The 18,121-nt window shown below is 42.3% G+C and overlaps 1 protein-coding gene across 1 annotated transcript; it reads right to left on the reverse strand.

Moving 5' to 3' along the window:
• Positions 1–2,200: 2,200 nt before the first annotated feature.
• Positions 2,201–17,488, reverse strand: nptxra (neuronal pentraxin receptor a). Its single transcript, XM_028042515.1, has 5 exons — positions 16,772–17,488; positions 11,091–11,361; positions 10,545–10,786; positions 8,286–8,465; positions 2,201–7,699 (listed from the first exon to the last, which is right to left on the reverse strand). Exons 1-5 carry the CDS (start codon positions 17,486–17,488, stop codon positions 7,469–7,471), a joined length of 1,641 nt encoding a protein of 546 aa, XP_027898316.1. The 3' UTR covers positions 2,201–7,468.
• Positions 17,489–18,121: the final 633 nt, after the last annotated feature.

The raw sequence follows: 18,121 nt of genomic DNA on the forward strand, positions 1-18,121 counted from the left end.
ATGTTGCCTTTTTTTTCTTAGAAAGCAGTAAAAAAAAAATTTTTACAGCAGCATTGACGCTGCTCTCAATATGAATAAATGATAACCAACGATAGCAGGAAACCTTCGAACAATGTCAAATTTACAGAAACTGCATCTAATCTCAGTGCATGCATCAAGAGGGACATCAGATTATCTCCATCTAACTCTGGCAATAACCAGGATGCTGTGGTGGCGTAGGGGCAACGCACAACCCACATATTGAGGCCTCAGTCCTTGTGGCGCTGGTCGCAGGTTTGAATCCAGGCGTGGTGACATTTGCCACATGTCTTCCCCCTCTCTCATTACCCTCTTTCCTGTCAAACCACTTTCAAATAAAGATCACTAGAGCCAAAAGAAACCTCTGGCAATAGTCATAAATATGATTTCTATATTTTTTTTAAATAGAGAGAAACATATAGAGCTATGTCAGGTCTCACTTACTAGAATAGCTGGCCACACTGTCACCAGAAAGTCACTGGAGTTTTCCCCCTAACAGCCCGGCGCATTATGTGCTAATTGGTCCAACTAAAAGGTGAGAGATTTGTCACATTTCTTAGTCATTTGACAGAACTCTGCGTGGCTCTTTTTGTGCCAGGAAATGTGTTGAATGCATCTTGGCAGAAGAAACAGAGGAAACCAAGAATAAATAAATAAGTAAAAATGCAAGGAATGAATAAAGTATGTTTGACTTAACTGTCACACGAGCGTATATTCAAGGAGGAATATTGCAAGGTTAACAATATCGTCTAACAAATGAGACATGCTGTTGCTTTCTTTGCTTTCTTCCTGCTTCTTCCAGCAAGTTTGTTTTCTTATAAGGTCTGATGAAGACTTCTAAAACAAATAGAGTGTATGTTTGTTTTTTTTTAATTATTATTTTCTGCAAAAAGTGCTTTTAAAAACAATCAAGAGATTTGCATTGCTTTAGTTTCTTTTTTGGCAATCGAAGAGATGGCAGTTTTAAGGAATACAGCGTCTGGAGTTTACTTTTGTGAAAATAGAATTGACAGCCTACTTTTTCTGAATTAAAATGTGACGTTCATGGCATTTTCCTTGACTTCACAAAGACCTTGTATCTTACCAGCTCTTCTTTGTAATTTTACTTAAACTTCAGTGTAAGTCACCTTAAGAAGATTGCAGACTCCATGTTCTGAAAGGCTTCAGATTACAAGTTATTCTATGCTACTGTTGGGACCTACCATCTGAATTTTATACATTTCAGAAAAGTAACCTATAAGCTCCAACAAGTTTAACCTTCAGGTTCCAAGACAGTGAAGCTTGAACAGCTTGGAAAATAACCTAAAAGTTTTGGAAACCCGTTTTTTTGGTTTTATTTATTTTTGTTCCAAGCCATTTGATAAGTGTAGACCAAACCCCAAGAAGTAATCCGCAAGTCCAAAGAAAATAATCGCGTAAAAGTTACGAAAAGTTCCCAGGAAAGAAGCCCCTATATTTTTGGGAAAATCTTAAGACTGCAGTCCATCTGGGCAATCGCCAGAAGAAAAAGTACAACAAAAAAAAGTAACCTGCAAGCTCAAAAAGTCCTGGGAAAGGCAGGATGTATTATATATTACAAGGAACAAATGTGGAAGTAAAATGTTTCTCCACCGTTAACGACGATGTTCTCATTAAGAGACAGCTCACTGTTTCTTTGTACTACATGACTAAACAGCTTCCGCTTCAGGTGAGCATTTAATTTTCCTTTGGGACTTCTGAATTGAATTGTAAGGAAGAGTTTTCTTTCCTTTTTTCTGATGCAGATTAAAATTTTATTGAGTCTGGCAAGTACCGTGTGTGAGAGAGATACTGTTGTTGCTGCTGCTGCTCATCTGTTCCACCAGTTTGCTGCATTGAGTGCAATCGCTGAATAAAAGAGCTGTCACAGTCTGAGGCTTCGCTCTCTTTGATTCTCTTTGAGTTTTTTGTTTTTAGAATTGGATAAATGGTTCTTTTTTTTTTTCTTTACTGCAATAATCTTCAGATGTCATCAGTTGCCCTTTTTTTTTTGTTTCCCTTCCACTACATGATCCTCACCGTTTTTGTTTTTGAAGCTGTCCCAAAATATGGCCTCTGCTTGATTTTTTTTTAAGTATAGTTTCCTTGGCACTCTCCTATGAAACCCAGCAAGCTTCATTTCTATAATTTGGGGGTTTTAGGTGAAACCAAACGATCACATTCCTTTCTCCAAAATATCACAACTTTAATAAAGATTCAGAGTTTTGTACACAGCACGTGTTCAGAACAATACGACACCATACAGGACGTGGACTTGTGCAATCAACGTAGGTCATAGAGCATAATGGCAACAAAAGTATCTCCAACAATAGCTTTCAGTTTCATATATCATAAACACAATGACATTACAATAAAAAGAAGAAGAACAAGAAGCCCTAAAAAGTTCTGGCATGAGCTGAACAGACACCAATATCAAAGACACTAGACGAACAGAGGCACAACAAGACGGTTTTGACTTGCTCTAGTGTTAGTTCGGTGGCGCCGTGCAGAAGCTTCAAGTACTGTGTTTATGATGCTGTAAAACTTTGATCAAACTGCTTTCATCTCGCAGTGTCACCGGGGACCTTAACGATGCTTAATTAGCTAAAAACATCTTCAGGATATTAAAGATGGCGATGGTACACGGGTACAAACACCCCTGACAGGCACTTTCCACCGTGAGTAGTAAAATAAAATCAGCTTCTTTTTTTTTTTTAAAGACACTTTGAAATGAACAATTTGTTTATACCAGAAGATTCTGGTGTTAATAGGAGTTAGTTTGGCATGAAGGGAAAGGAAAGTTAAGCAAGGCATTCTAACTCTGCGGCGTTCATGCATGGAATGTCTTCTCTCTTCTTTTTTTTTTTTTTAATGGTGAAAAGATTTTGGATTTATTTATCAGAGGCTGCGTTTCCGTTACGAACGTGCGCAAATTTTGTCGGTGTTCCCCTAATACGAAAAATTAAAATGTCTCAATTGCGAGATTTTCCTTAATTAAGAAACGAGTATCGCGTGAACGAGTTTGTTCACGCGATACAAAACAAATAAAAAACAACATGTCACGTCATCACCCTCGTCTATCACTTCCCGTCTTCTCCACTTTTAACAATAACGTTTGGTTATTGGTCATCGACTCGTGTGACGCGGGGAAAAAAGTGTTTCCATTGCACTTTTGCAAAATACGGTGAGTTCAATACTCAGAAATCTTTTCATCAAAAACGTGTTAATTTGCAAAAATTATATGGCGAACGGAATTGCAGCTCCTGATGCATGTAGAACATTTAAAAACATTTCAAATTTCTGTTTACAACTTTGAACATTGCATCAACATATCTCATATGTTGATGCAACATCATAATGTAACATATGTAATGTAACACCACATATTTAATAATGAAAAACGAAGAGTTTAGGTTAGCAGTTCTCAAAAGTTGGTCACGTTCATAATAAATGCATCAGACACTAAAAGTCACTCTCAGAAAGACAAACACAGCCACCTTGCAGGAATGTAAAACGCAACGACCTAGTCCGCGACACCTTGCAGTGGCAAAACATTATCAGTTCTAGATTACATCATGCAGAAGAGAAAAACAATGCACCATCATTCACATCTGATCCATCTTCCCCCTCATTCTCCTGTTTTCCTCTAGCTTTCATCATCGACTCCAGGCTGCCATCCGCTGCTTTAATATTCCCAACACTTTCCCCAACATTTTTTCACCGCCTCACCTTGATTCCGAGCTCTAAAGCTGTCACAGCCCTTAAATAATACCACTTCAAGCCTGGTGCACAAATGGAGGGATTCCAGCTGCCCCCTATTCAACTTCACGCTTCCCACACGGAGCTCTCAGCTGGAAGAGGACGGCTCAGACTCGGAACTCACTGGATTCAGTACAAGCTTTCAAGAAGTTAAGCACACGACGGTGTCTGGAGTGCGCAGACATTAAATGACGCTGGATCACTATTTTCAGTCATTCAGAAATAAAAAATATATATACATATATCTTGCAAAATAGAATATGAATACATGAAGTTAAGATATTAACCTTGGCACTGTGCTTTGAGAGGCTCGTTTCTGCTAAACCTCGACTGACACCAAAAAGAAAACACTTCAGAAACACTTGTTGGAAAATGAAGTGAGTGCTGTCTGAAATAAGCAAATTCACTGTTCTCTTAGTCTACTCCGCGTCACTGAGTGATTTGTTAAGCTAGTTAACTGTGGTCACAGTTAGGGGAATAAGTTCAGACATTCAGAGCTGTTAGAAAATAATTCTTCAGCTCAGAGAAGTTTAGCTAATAGCCTGTTAACTCGGAGAGGATAAGCTAATAGCTTGTTAGCTCAGAGAGAATGAGCTAGCGGCCGGTTAGCTCAGAGAGAATGAGCTAACGGCCGGTTAGCTCAGAAAGAATGAGCTATCGGCCGGTTAGCTCAGAGAGAATGAGCTAGCGGCCGGTTAGCTCAGAGAGAATGAGCTATCGGCCGGTTAGCTCAGAGAGAATGAGCTATCGGCCGGTTAGCTCAGAGAGAATGAGCTAGCGGCCGGTTAGCTCAGAGAGAATGAGCTATCGGCCGGTTAGCTCAGAGAGAATGAGCTATCGGCCGGTTAGCTCAGAGAGAATGAGCTATCGGCCGGTTAGCTCAGAGAGAATGAGCTAGCGGCCGGTTAGCTCAGAGAGAATGAGCTATCGGCCGGTTAGCTCAGAGAGAATGAGCTAGCGGCCGGTTAGCTCAGAGAGAATGAGCTAGCGGCCGGTTAGCTCAGAGAGAATGAGCTATCGGCCGGTTAGCTCAGAGAGAATGAGCTATCGGCCGGTTAGCTATCGGCCAGTTAGCTCAGAGAGAATGAGCTATCGGCCGGTTAGCTAACGGCCGGTTAGCTCAGAGAGAATGAGCTATCGGACGGTTAGCTCAGAGAGAATGAGCTAGCGGCCGGTTAGCTCAGAGAGAATGAGCTATCGGCCGGTTAGCTCAGAGAGAATGAGCTATCGGCCGGTTAGCTCAGAGAGAATGAGCTATCGGCCGGTTAGCTCAGAGAGAATGAGCTAGCGGCCGGTTAGCTCAGAGAGAATGAGCTATCGGCCGGTTAGCTCAGAGAGAATGAGCTAGCGGCCGGTTAGCTCAGAGAGAATGAGCTAGCGGCCGGTTAGCTCAGAGAGAATGAGCTATCGGCCGGTTAGCTCAGAGAGAAGGAGCTATCGGCCGGTTAGCTCAGAGAGAATGAGCTATCGGACGGTTAGCTCAGAGAGAATGAGCTATCGGCCGGTTAGCTATCGGCCGGTTAGCTCAGAGAGAAGGAGCTATCGGCCGGTTAGCTCAGAGAGAATGAGCTATCGGCCGGTTAGCTCAGAGAGAAGGAGCTAACGGCCGGTTAGCTCAGAGAGAAGGAGCTAATGGATTGTTAGCTCAGAGAGAAGGAGCTAATAGCCTGTGTGCTAGAATTTCACAAGTTCTGATTAGCCAACTGTGTTCAAAATGTTCACTCTTCACATCTTGTTAGCTGTAGAGATCTTGAAAGTGGATGGGTGTAGCTGGCCGGTTTGGCATTTCAAACGCAGGACTTGAAAAATTCTCCAGTGAGTATTCTCATTGATATACATAAAACATCAGCAGGATAACAAGTTGGGGATACGCAACGTGATTTGGTTTGAAATGTGTAACGACTTGACTTAACAGCAGCTTCAAAGTTTTATTACCAGATCATATCTGAGGGAGTTTTTTTTTTTTTTTGCTTTTCATACAATATAGAATGGACTGCAGTTAGAAGCACACTGATCGGATCACGTGTTGGCGACTTTATCCCCCTTTTGCTGCCAAAACAGTCGTCATCCGCCATGTTTGAGCTCTTAAGCCTGTCTCAATTTGTGGCAAAATGTTCCACCACCTTTGCTTAAAGAGGCCATAGCCATCAAGAAATTTTGTTAATGTGTTCCTGGTCTGCAACAACTCTCCAGTTCGTGGTACAATTCAAACCAACATCCACATCGATGCTGGTTCGGTACTGTTTTTTTTCCCTTTCCCTTTCAATAACCACCAGAAGCCCAGAACTCCCTGCAGGAGCTGGAGCTGCAGCTTTGCCGATGCTCCGACCCAGTCTAGCCATTTGGCCTTTGTCAGAGTTGTTCAAAATGTAAACGCTGACCCAATTTGTTTATGCTGCTAACACACTGCGTTGAGAACAAAAAAAAAATCCTTTATCCAAGACACTAACAGGTCAGTGTTGTTCATTTCATCTGTCTGTGGTTAAAATCTCAAAAATGATGGACATATGTCAGTTTGGTAAAGTTTCTAGATAGTACTCATGAACTAGTTCTAATTATTTTGTTCTAAATTAAATTTGTAGGAGTTCTTTGTGTACAAATAATAATAAAAAAAGAGAAAATGGCACCTATAGTTTATAATTTCTGTTGTAAAATTTCTTTGACACTGGAGTTGGAAAAAAAAAGTTTTAAAACCGTTTCACCTTTTACTGATTATCTCTATATTCTCATTTATGAGGCACAGGAACAGCAGAATTACTGCATCAGACATGTTAATGAGCCTAAAAATCACAGGTTAGCATTAGCAGGCCAACATTAATTCACTTTGCTGGCTCCGATGCATTAAAATATATTTTATAGTCTTTTCTAAAGATTCACTATTATAAATGTCACAATTATGGATAATGTAAAAATAAAATTACAGTGAACATTCAAACTGAAAATCAGCTCAATTAAACATTTGAATCCAAACTCAGGGGCTACATCTGTTCAAGGCCGCATTTGACGACCGTGCTCCAAATTCAAAGACTCCTCCGAGTCCCCCAGACCTTCATCCTTCTTCCTCCTGGATTTGAAAGACGTTGAATCCTTCGCACTTCCACTGACACCCATTGATTTCATTAATCTAATTAATGAATAAGATTCAAATAGATTGTAAACAGTTTACAAAAAAGCCCAGGAGCATTTCGAGTTACATTCTTGCTAGCGTGTGTTTGGCGCCGTCATGGTTGCTAGGCGACAGGGCACACTCAGATGTAAGGGGTAAATCGAAAGGCCAGACTGTTCAATTTTCCCGCCATATGTCCTTTGAAGAATGCGGCCCCTGAATTTGAACACGCTTACAGTAAACAAGTAGACAGAAAAGCTAGCAGGCAGGTAAAGTGTAGATTTGTTTTTCTTGATCAAATTGTCAGGAGGGTTGCTGAGAATCTGAAATCATCTTCATCTTCCTGTTCTGACTTCAAACTAAGCAAACCCAAGCTTAAACATTTTAACATTTAACTAATGTTCCAGCTGCATTTATGTGTAAATAATGTGTGGTGTTGCAGCGCACCGTTTTACCTTCAGAAATACCCCAGAAACGTTGCTAAGATTATGACTCTCTTATGTCGCCTTGCTATTTATGGTTTTTCTGACACACTGAATCAGCGATAGTTGGTGAATTGAATCTTTTCTGCGATCCTCTCTCCACCGGTCACTGGGAGCTTTTGCTGTGTTTACTGCAAGGCTCCCCGGGGTCTTTGGTGGCTCCGCCGTAAACTTGCACCTTGTTTTCGCTCCAGAGGACCACAACGCCCTGAGTTACTCTGCTGCATCGAGCCAGGCTGGCGACCTGGGCGGCCGACAGGACCCGATCCCACAGGCCCACCTGGGACAGCTCTCCAACGAAGGCCTGGGTCGAATCGAAACCGCCACCCAGGGAATCCTGGAGAGGAATTAGTCCGCTGTTAGACAGTCGGATCACTTAAAAAGAGAAACACTTTTACTCTCAAGCACACACAACTCCGTTTTTTTGCAGCCTGGCTGCCTTGGGCGACCCCTCAGCTCTGTGGAAATTTAAGCAGGATTCGATAGAGCGGGGGATTATTTTTTTCCTCTAAACGTTATTTTCCTACAGTTTGTGGCTTATGAACAAAATTCACATATTAAACATCCAATATTAGCCCAAACTAAACCTCAAGTGCAAATCAGCCATAAATGTTGATCCTTTTGCTTTGGAAATAACAAAAACCCCACGCCTACACTAAGGCTGCGTTCACACTGCAGGCGTTAATGTTCAATTCTGTTTTTGTCTCCGTTTCTTACGCATGGTCGTTCACATTTCCAAATATATGCGACCTGTATGCGATCTCTCGTGTGAACCGCAAACAACCTAACAGTGTCGGATTCACGTCTCTTCAACCTGCAGTGTGAATGCAGACCAAGTTATTTTTAGCCTTCTTAGCAACTTGGAAACCAGTAACAACTAAACCATTTCTTCTTTTGTCTGTCTTTAAATATGAGCAACTCACCTGCTCTTGCCCGAGGACTAGCTCTCCCCCAGGCCTGATGTGATGTCCCGGGGCCAGTCCGTGGCCCTCGCCCCTCAACCTTCCTCCCTGGTAGGCCTGCCATGCTCCACCTTTCTGGGTCCAGCTCACACAGACGTGCTGCCAGCCGCCTCGAGAGAGGTTCAGAGGCAGCTTCGCCACCTATGCATGGCAACGTGTTGTTAGGACGATGCAGTCTGCGCCGATTGTTTAAAACCCGGGCATGCCTTTACATAGCCACATAGAAAGGTGACAATAATTCAGCAGGACGCAAATAAGATGCAGCAGTGTGAGGAGATTTCCAGATCCAAATCAGTCACTTCGATCATTTCACGCTAGGGGCGTTCTGCTGCTGCCTCTCCAAGCTATTCCCCACAGGAATGGATTACCATAATGACTTCTACAAAATAAAAAAATATATCACAGCACTGCTCTGCATCGCCGAACGATGCTTTCAAGGACTAAGCTTAATCTTCCATTAAATCACGTGAACAATGTATCAGATGAACACTTCATTCGCCGCTCTCTTATTGCTTTAATGCTAATCCAAAGCAGATGGCCTTCTTCGATATTCATTAGGACATTTAGAAGGAGGTCGTAACATTAACAGATCGCTGATGCACTCTTCAAATCATAATGGGGATCAGAAATGAACTTTCTACAAGTACGCTTGTAAGATGAGGAAGATATTTTGAAGGAAAAGATGCTACATCTTCCATTAAAGTGAGCAGAATAAAGATGAAGAATCTAATCAAGCATAGCATTCACTTTAAGAGATAAAATCAATGTTTTGAGTCTGATTAGGCTTGAAAGGAGAAATTAAAAGATCATTCTTTTAGTGTTGTTGCTGCAATGGGAAGATCAGCGTTTGTGTGAATTTGCGGTTTTGGTTGATTTGTACAGCTGTAGATTTTTCTTTTGTATTCAACATACATCTGTTTGTTCTCACGTTTCACACTTGTTTTACCTGCTTTTACTGCCTGTGATTTAAAATATATTTTTAAAAAAATAATCTACTCGTATTATTGTGTGGGGAGATTTGGTGGCACAGCTTCAGTAAACAACACAGGAGGTGATTGAGCGTTCTGTTTATTTCATCAAGGATCGTAAATTTAATCAGAGTTAAGTAGCCGACGGTAAGGAAGCGTTTAGCTGCCAGAGCTGGAAAGTATATTCGGGAGCGGTCGAGAAACTTTCTTGTTATAATGAGATTTTAAAAACTCATTAAAATAATTCGTTTTCAGGAGAGTCAATGGAAAAAAGAGAAGGCTAATGAAAAATTAAATCAAACAGAACTTAAAGGTTTTTGTATTTTTTTCCCCAAATTTCAATGTTTTGGGGGGTTTTTTAAACAAATTTTAATGGGAGGTAAAAAAAAAAAAAAAAGAAGCTAAAAAAAAAAGCCCTGCATATAGGAAAGGACATAATGGCAAAACTTTCTGACTCAGTAGGTTTTCTCTGAAACTGTCGACCAACTTTTCATCACTGTTTTGTTAGGATCCTGAGTTGTTTTGGGGTTTGATTTATTGATTCCAGTTTCATTATTATTCTATGTTTCTCTTACTTTGATCAGATCAACCTTGTTTCTGTTCATCTCTTTCTTAGTGATTCTACTTTAATTTTTGTCTCTAGTTATTCTTTGTAACTCTAATTATGTTCCTCATGCCTACTCATTCTTTAGGTAAAGTAATTTTATTTATATTGCACATTTTCAACAACAAGGCAGTTGAAAGTAAATCTTTAGTGTTAGATTTACTTTCTAGTCCGCTGTTTACTCTCCCTCACCTCCTGAGTCACTTTCTCTCTCTCTGTTCCACATTCACTCTCCCAGTACTTAAACACTTTTTCTCCTGTCACTTTTTGCCTGTTCCTCCCATTAGATCCCGTTCCCAGTCAGGCTTCTTGTGCTTTTGTTTGCTCCTGATGTTTTTTGTTCTCCCCTGGCTCCCTGTCCTCCCATGATTTATTGTAAATCTTGAATTTTTTCATCAAATCCACAAAATTCTCCTCGGCGCCTCCGCCTGCTGCCTTTGTGTCCTCTCAACAGACACACAACATGACACGTCACGCTTCCTGACAGCTGGGGTAAAGTCGGAACAAATGTAGAAAAACATTTTTTTTTTAGATTTTAAAATCTCTTACAAACGTCAAACCGTGATACTTTTCCTCGAGGTTGTCATTCCAGCCGATGCCGGCCTCAGTTAAATGTTTAGCTTTTTCGGCCCTGTGCGGGTTCCGTACCTTGTCGTCGATGAGCAGCTCAGCCGGAGCGCTCCGGTCTTGCAAGAGCACCAACTCGTTCGGTTGCTCGGCGACAGCATAAGACAGGGGCGTCCCGATCCCTGCCGCAGCGGGCCGCAGCCACAGGCAGGCGGTGAAGGCCCGCAGCTTGGGGACGGCGTGTCTCATCAGGGCGAACATGTAGTTTGTCCGAGCCGGGAAGGACAACCTGTACCCCTCCGGGAACGAAAGCCCTGCGTCGCCTTTGGAAATACGGGATGAAGAAAGTGACATGCGAGTCAATTATTTTCCATGTATTTTAAAAAGCATTACAGGATAATTATGGGCTTTTTATTTTTGCACAAAATATATTTACGCAGCTTAGGTGTCATAAATCAGAAGAAGAAAATCTGGTTCTCATTATTATCGACTTGTGTCACGGTGAAATGAATAAATCAGTCATGCTGCTCTCTCTGTTACCGTCTCCACCTCCAGATCAAATAGAGCGATTAAATATGCGCACAGTTTGCTTCCCTCTCTGCTCTCTTTCGCCCTTCTGCAGCTCACCTTCCTCCAGGCCTGAAACGCGGTGCTGTAGTTTGCTGATGCCCTGGTCAATTTCCTGTCTGTGTTTCGCTGCCTCCAGCCTCAGGGCTTTCCTCTCCTTCTCCAGCAGCTCCACCTTCCTCTCCAGCTCCTCTTCCAGGTCCTCCACCCCCCAGGGCCTGTCAGGACCGGCACTGCGGCCCGGAGAGGCTGACCTCTCTGGCTCGCCCTCCTCTGATGCGTCCGAGGACTTGCTGTCCGTGCGGTTGTGAGAAAACGGACCAATGTCTGTCTGCAGAAGAGGGAGGTAGAAACTGGATCAGAATTTGGGGCTTTGCCGTCTCTGCAAGCACCAAAGGATTTATTCAAGAGGAGTTTATGTAATGCCGCTGCATTTGGCGTGGCTTGATGCATTGCTAACTGGCTGCTACGGTTTGGATTCCGTTTTTCTCTAATTTAAAACCTAAGGATAAAGAAGTGGTAGATTTATCCCAGTTTTCCAATACTATATATCGGGGATATGCTTTTAAAAAAAAAAGAAAAAAAGGCAATCTGCAGTTTTGTAAGCAAGACTGCAGGTTGGAGGCTTCCCAGTCCCAAACACTGCTAAAAAGAAAAGGTGCAGCAGCAGGAACTGGCATCTAGCTTAATACTGAACAGATTGAAAGGAGGGGGAGGTCACCGCTGTGCCTTTCTGTAAATGTTAAACCGTTGCTCTACAACTTTCATGGTGTTTTAGTTGTTTATGCCGCATCCAGGAGTTTACCGCAGCTCAGCCTCTCTGAGAAATGCTGCAGAGGTAGAGGTTTTGGTTTTACACTGCCAGATTTGATTTTATACGCCACAGAACCAAATTTTAGGTTTTAGATCAAATCTCAGCGATTAGCGAGAAAATATAGGTATTCTTTTCACTACACTGAGTTCAGTGTGCAGGTGTGTTAGTGCTGTGCCTTAATAAAATATTTATGCCCTTCAATACCTCTGCATTTTTGCGACACTGCAGCCACAAACTTCAAAGTGTTTGTTTGGATTTTCTGTGATAGACTAACAAAACATTGTACAATATTGTAAGCTTGAAAGAAATGTATGTTTTTCTTTTTTTTTTACAAATAAACATCTTAAAATTGCATCTGTATATTTTTTTTCAGCATGACAGAGACTGGACCCTCAGCTATTTGTGGCTCAGAATCCACAGATTCACCGACTTGAAGTTTGTTTGTTTTTTTCCATACAACAATTTTTTATTTTTTTTAAATGAAGCTTTGTAAGCTGAAAAATCTAAGCATAGAGCTATTTGACACACTAACTGGCTTGTTGGTGAAAAGCAGTCAACCCAGGATCACCATCTTACCTTCCTTGATGCTAATTGGCTGCAACCTCAAGAGTGGAGACAAGTAGATATTAACTACCATCGTGTTGCTAAGACATTTTCCACTGTGCTTATTAATGCATGCTAAGGGATATTTGATGTTTGACTATCAAACTGGATATTTATCCTTTTTCGAAGGAGCGCTATGAAGTATTAGCCGTTTTAAATTTTGACAAACGGCTGTGGTTTTGGAGGTTACTAGCGACTGCGAACACTGGGAGTCCATTATATTTACAAATGAAAAAAGTATTAGCGCGAGATGCTTTTTTTCTCATTCTTCAGTATTACCACAGTTTTTATATTTTAATGCATGAATATGCTTTGATTTAATTTATTCCAATGTGTCTTCAGTGTTGCTCTCCCGCTGTAAGCTGAACCTCCACTCCCGTCTGACGTCTCGTGCAGCAGATTTTCTTCTAGTGTAAACCTGTACTTGGCGCCACCCAACTTCCACTTAACATCTCTGAAATTTCATGTTTACCTTAACAGAAAATGATGGAGCCCCACCATTGTTTGAATGCAGGCCAAAAAGAGAGAGAAGAAAAACCATATTCGGTCTTATCAGACCAGAGCAACTGGTTGCTGGATCCCCTACGTGACATTCAGAAAGCTGCATCAAGTTATTTTTCAGAAGTGGTTTTCTTCCTATAAAGGTGGGGTTTGAGAAGAGTAATGTTCTACCACCTGAGCTTTGGATCTGTCCAACTATTCTAAATTTTTCTTGTGTCTCTTGGCTGTTTTGATTAATCCTCTCCTTGTCCAGCCTGTCGGTTCAGATTGATATCCGTCTCTGAGTAGTTGTGCTGCTGGTTGATGAACTGAGCGTCACTCTGTGAGCTGTTCACAGCTGCACTGCAGTAACAGACTACATTTGGATTGATTTTTCTTTAAGCAAGTTTACCAGATGGCTGCACAGTGGCAAGAAGGTCCTGGGTTTGATTCCCGGCCCAGGGTCTTTCTGCATGGAGTTTGCATGTTCTCCCTGTTCATGTGTGGGTTCTTTCCGGGTTCTCCGGCTTCCTCCCACAGTCCAAAAACATGACTGTCAGGTTAATTGGTCTCTCCAAATTCTCCCTAGGTGTGAGTGTGTGTGTGTGGTCGTTTGTCCTGTCTGTCTCTGTGTTGCCCTGTGACAGACTGGCGACCTGTCCAGGGTGACCCCCGCCTCTCGCCTGGAACATTAGCTGGAGATAGGCACCAGCAACCCTCCCTCCCGACCCCACTAGGGACAAGGGTGTTAGAAAATGGATGGATGTTTACCAGAGGGTATTAGCATTTGTAGAAGTAAACACATTTTGATGGAAACTTTTAAATTCTCTTTCCTATCAGTACCAAATGCAATAAAACCCCCTTCATAATATCATGACTTACCGCCTCCCATTATGTAGCTGCTTCTCTATTTGGAAACAGATGTAGAAGGCATGAAACTTTGGACTGCGTTTAACTTGTAAGACGTTTAACATTTTGTGCAATTTTTAGTGCTTAGTGAAAATGATTTTTTAAAAAGTAGAAGGCCAGTGTAGGGTGATTTAAATGTAGCTCTGATCTTATTGTTGGGCCAAAATCATCACATACTGCATGAGTGCTTAAAGGCATTGAGAGTTGTTGGTGCATAATGGGGAAAATATGTAAAAATAAAAAAAAGATTGGACCAGTTTAATCTGAGCCAGTAGAAAACATCTCTTCATCCTACTCAAGTAGGTCAAGTAGCTCCTGTGTACAAAATGGCAGAAGAAAGAAAACGCGTTGATTAGGGAGGAAACTACCTGGTCGGACCTGTGAAAACCATCGATGAAACACAAAAGGCTGCAGAATGAAAGGATTCCTTATTCCCTGTAAAGTGTCAGAATTTGGACATCACTCGTCTGCGTGGAGAAACAGACGGAACAAAGGAAATGACCCAAACGGTCACGTCCTACATATAACAGCAGGAGGCGTATTACACCGCGGGGACGCACATCCACTCTGTTACTCCTAACAAATATAGGCAGGCCATGAATTATGCATTGCATTTCTTTTGCCCAAAACGGAGCTATAAGTCACTTTATCCTGGTCAAGTCAGAGCTTGTTTCTAGTTGCTCTGCTGTATTTTTGCTCCTTTTTTCGTTTTCCTGCTCTCTCCTTCTGACTCCACATTTGTCTTTAGAACTGACATTTTATTCTCCTATATTACCGTGTTGAAAATGGCAACCTTTATAAAAAGAAATCCAATTAAAATATCCATTATAACTGAGTGACATTCATAATTACATGATTATTACTGATCTGTGATGATTGGGCTTTGGAAGTAGCTCATAAATCCCTTCTGGTGTCAAATCATCTGTTTTTATCAAAGACTGAAGACATTTGATTTTATAAACAACTAAGTAAGTCCAAAGTCCAGTTGCTTTGGTCATTCACTGCTTACTCACTGCCTGCGTTTACAGCTATACAACAAATAAAGAAATCCACCCCGAGCAAAACATGCAAATAATAACAATGTTCATCCATATAAGCAAAATCCAAAATAGGTTGAAAACTGAACAGACATCTAGATTTAAGATATCTACTTGCGTCGAAGTAAGATAGAAATGTAGTTTGAGCTGATCAAATACTAGACGAACCGAGCCAGACCTTCAAAGATTTTGGCGAGGCTGATTTTGAACAGGATGTACGAACTAAAAAAAGTCCAATTTGAATATATTTTTCTGGGTCAAATGTAGACAAGGACTGGCTGACCAAGATATTTAATTTGACACATTAAAACATCTTGGTTTATTTATTAATTGTTTTGTGTCTTATTACTGAACTGATACCGGATATGAATTAGATTGTGGTAAACAGTTTGCCACCTAGGTTACAGTTTTCAGCTGGGTTCCTCTGCCAATTTCTTCATGATTTTCTGTTTTTTCTTTTCCCCTTTCAGTCTGGACTTTGGACAAAACAAGAAATCCCGGACAAGCCCCCAAGAAGTTCCCACCAAGCAACATTTCTTTGAAAAGAAGTTGCCACATCTACACAAAGTGAACATGTGTTTATAAAGGCACGGGCCTTTATAGAATATACATTTGCCTTTATGCCTAAAGTTATGTATAAAGTTGTTAGGGTTAATCAAATGAGCTAATCCAGTATGACATTACACATTTGTGCTAAAAATGCTTAACTTGGTTCTCAATACTGAATTAAGATAAGGTCTGGCTTCCTTGAAAAAGCATAATAAAGCTGGATGTCCAGTTTTTAGAATAATTGCTGGGGCAAAACAGTAAATAAAGCAAAACAGCTTGACTGATTGTCACTTTTTGAAGTGGAACAGTGACTCAGTCAACTTGATTTGAATTTACCCAAAAGTGAGACGTGATAAACTGGCATGCAACTAGAAATAACTTGTCCTGATTGATGATTGGCCAGCTGGAAAAAAAGGCAGCCAATCGGAATGTTCTTGATTACACATCATACCTTGGCACTAACAGGTCATGGTGACAACAACACTCTTCAGAGTTTAAGTAGCTACTGAGGTAAGAAGGCAGATATTTCCAGCATCAGTCAGGTGTTAACAGTTAATAAAGTCAGAGAAAGAAAGAAAACTCCTTGAAGTTTCTATGAACACTTGGTTTTTGGTTTAGGCTGCTATTGAAGTCAGAACAGGACGTTTAAGATGTTACAATAAAGCTGCTGAGAGTCCAAAGGATGAGAGTAGATTCATCCTTTGGATGAATCTACTCTACTTTTTGCTAAAGGCAGTCTAACATGTCACCTGTAATCTTTTCTTTCTTTTGTAGTGATATTTACCTGCCGATCTGTGTTACAACACCTGCACTCTCACACAGTGTGACATTGCCTTTGCTTCCGATATAAATAAAATAAATGGAATAAGTAAATTCATATTTTAGCAATATGCAAATCAAAGGTACATTTAAATGTGTGATGGTGTAAACACCGGGAGGAGTTGACTGCAGCTCTCAAACTTGGACTGTTTTTTTGAAGAAGTTATTGTTTTTTATTGAACATTTTATAATCAGGGTAGTTAAATGTAGATTTTATTAAGAAAGAAAGAAAATTATTATTGTTCTTTTTCAATTTGTTTTGGAAATTAGAGAAATTAGAGTTAGCCAAAATTGGTACTCTTTGTGAAACTGGTGCATCTATATTGAAAAAGCAACAATCTGTCAACTCTGAAGGATCTGAGATCTGAGATGGCCTGAATCTGACACAGGGCTTCCTCCTCCATGCCTTTTCACAGATTAAACTGACTTTGGATGTTTTCTACTATAATTAGGATAAAGCTGTACTATCGACACATCTGACTTTAGAGTAGTAGAACTGATTTCATTCATTAGTTCAGGGATTTTCTTACCTCCAGTCTGTCTATGCGGTCTTTGAGTTGGGTGATCGCCTGTTCGAGCTCATCCACAGTTCCAACCGTGAGCAGATGGACCCCGTCGGGCGCAGTACCCGGGCTGTCCCGCACCATCATCCGCTCCAAGTGGATCTCCCCCTCGGCTCCCTTTTCGCCTCTCAGCGCGGCGGCGTTCCCGCGTCTGTCCGGGCTGCCGCTCCTTCCCCCGAGCCCCTTCTCACACTCGGTCAGCTTCCCCGACAGCTCCCTGATGGTCCGCTTGTCGGTTAAAATCTGGTCCTTCTGCTGCAGAACCGTCTGCCGGAGCTCCTCCGCCGTGGTCCGGAGGTAGCCCCAGTCTTCCCCGGCGTACAGCGACGGGTCGTCCGCCTGCTGCTGAAAGTTCCTGGGGTTGCATCCTCCGGCGGGGACCGGGGTGCAGATGAGCCGACTCACCGCGGGGTCGTGTCCCGTGAGTCCGCTGACCCCGTCCGTCCCGCCAAGCCCGACGTCGAAGGTGGGCGCTTCGGATTCGGGCGTTTCAGAACCGTGGAGAGCTCCCAGGGATCCGGGCCGGGCCACGGAGCCCCTCGCGGCAGCGGGAGTCTGCGCGACCGCGTCCGGATACAGCGAGTGGTTGTCGGCCGCGGGCTGCCGCTGCGCCGCGGCAGCCTTGGAGGACCCGGTGTGGACAGCCGCGATGATGCAGATAACCGCTCCGATGAAGGCCACCATCCCGGCGGCCAAGATGACTACGATGAACTTCAGGGTGGCGGCGGGGGGGTCAATCAATTTCCAGAAAAAAACCCGAAACGTGAACACTCTTTCTCCGTAGGAAAGCAACAGCTCCAAATGCGGCAAAGAGTTGAATAATTCATCAGAAGCTAAACCGAGAGAGAGGAAAACGACTCCTGACGCCTCTCTACGACCACAAGCGAGCAGAACACGAGTTTGTCAGCACAGTTAAGTGATCATGGAGTCGACACTAAACATCTCTCTTTCACTGGGACACCGCGCAAAGGCTTCCTCTCCTCCTGCAACGCGCATGTCCGCTGGTTCCGGCAGGATCCTGCCTATTAATACTGAGACCGAGTGAGGGGGCGAGAGATGGAGGAGAAACACAGCAGGACTGCCTCTGACAGAACACATCCTCTGATAATAGGTGCAAATCACTTTTCCGAGCACGTTTCCCAGGCTGTGGTCGCTGTCTGTCAGTGTCACACGGAGTTCAGATGTGGAGAAAACTAAATGTCAAATGTCAAATTCCATACTTTACTCATGTCTTTGCCTGTTTATGTATTTATTCTGAAATGTTCTCTATGTCCAAGCCCGTAAAACCAAAACCAGAACCATGCAACTTGAGAATTT

Source organism: Xiphophorus couchianus, chromosome 16, assembly GCF_001444195.1.
Source record: "Xiphophorus couchianus chromosome 16, X_couchianus-1.0, whole genome shotgun sequence".
Taxonomy (NCBI): Eukaryota; Metazoa; Chordata; class Actinopteri; order Cyprinodontiformes; family Poeciliidae; genus Xiphophorus; species Xiphophorus couchianus.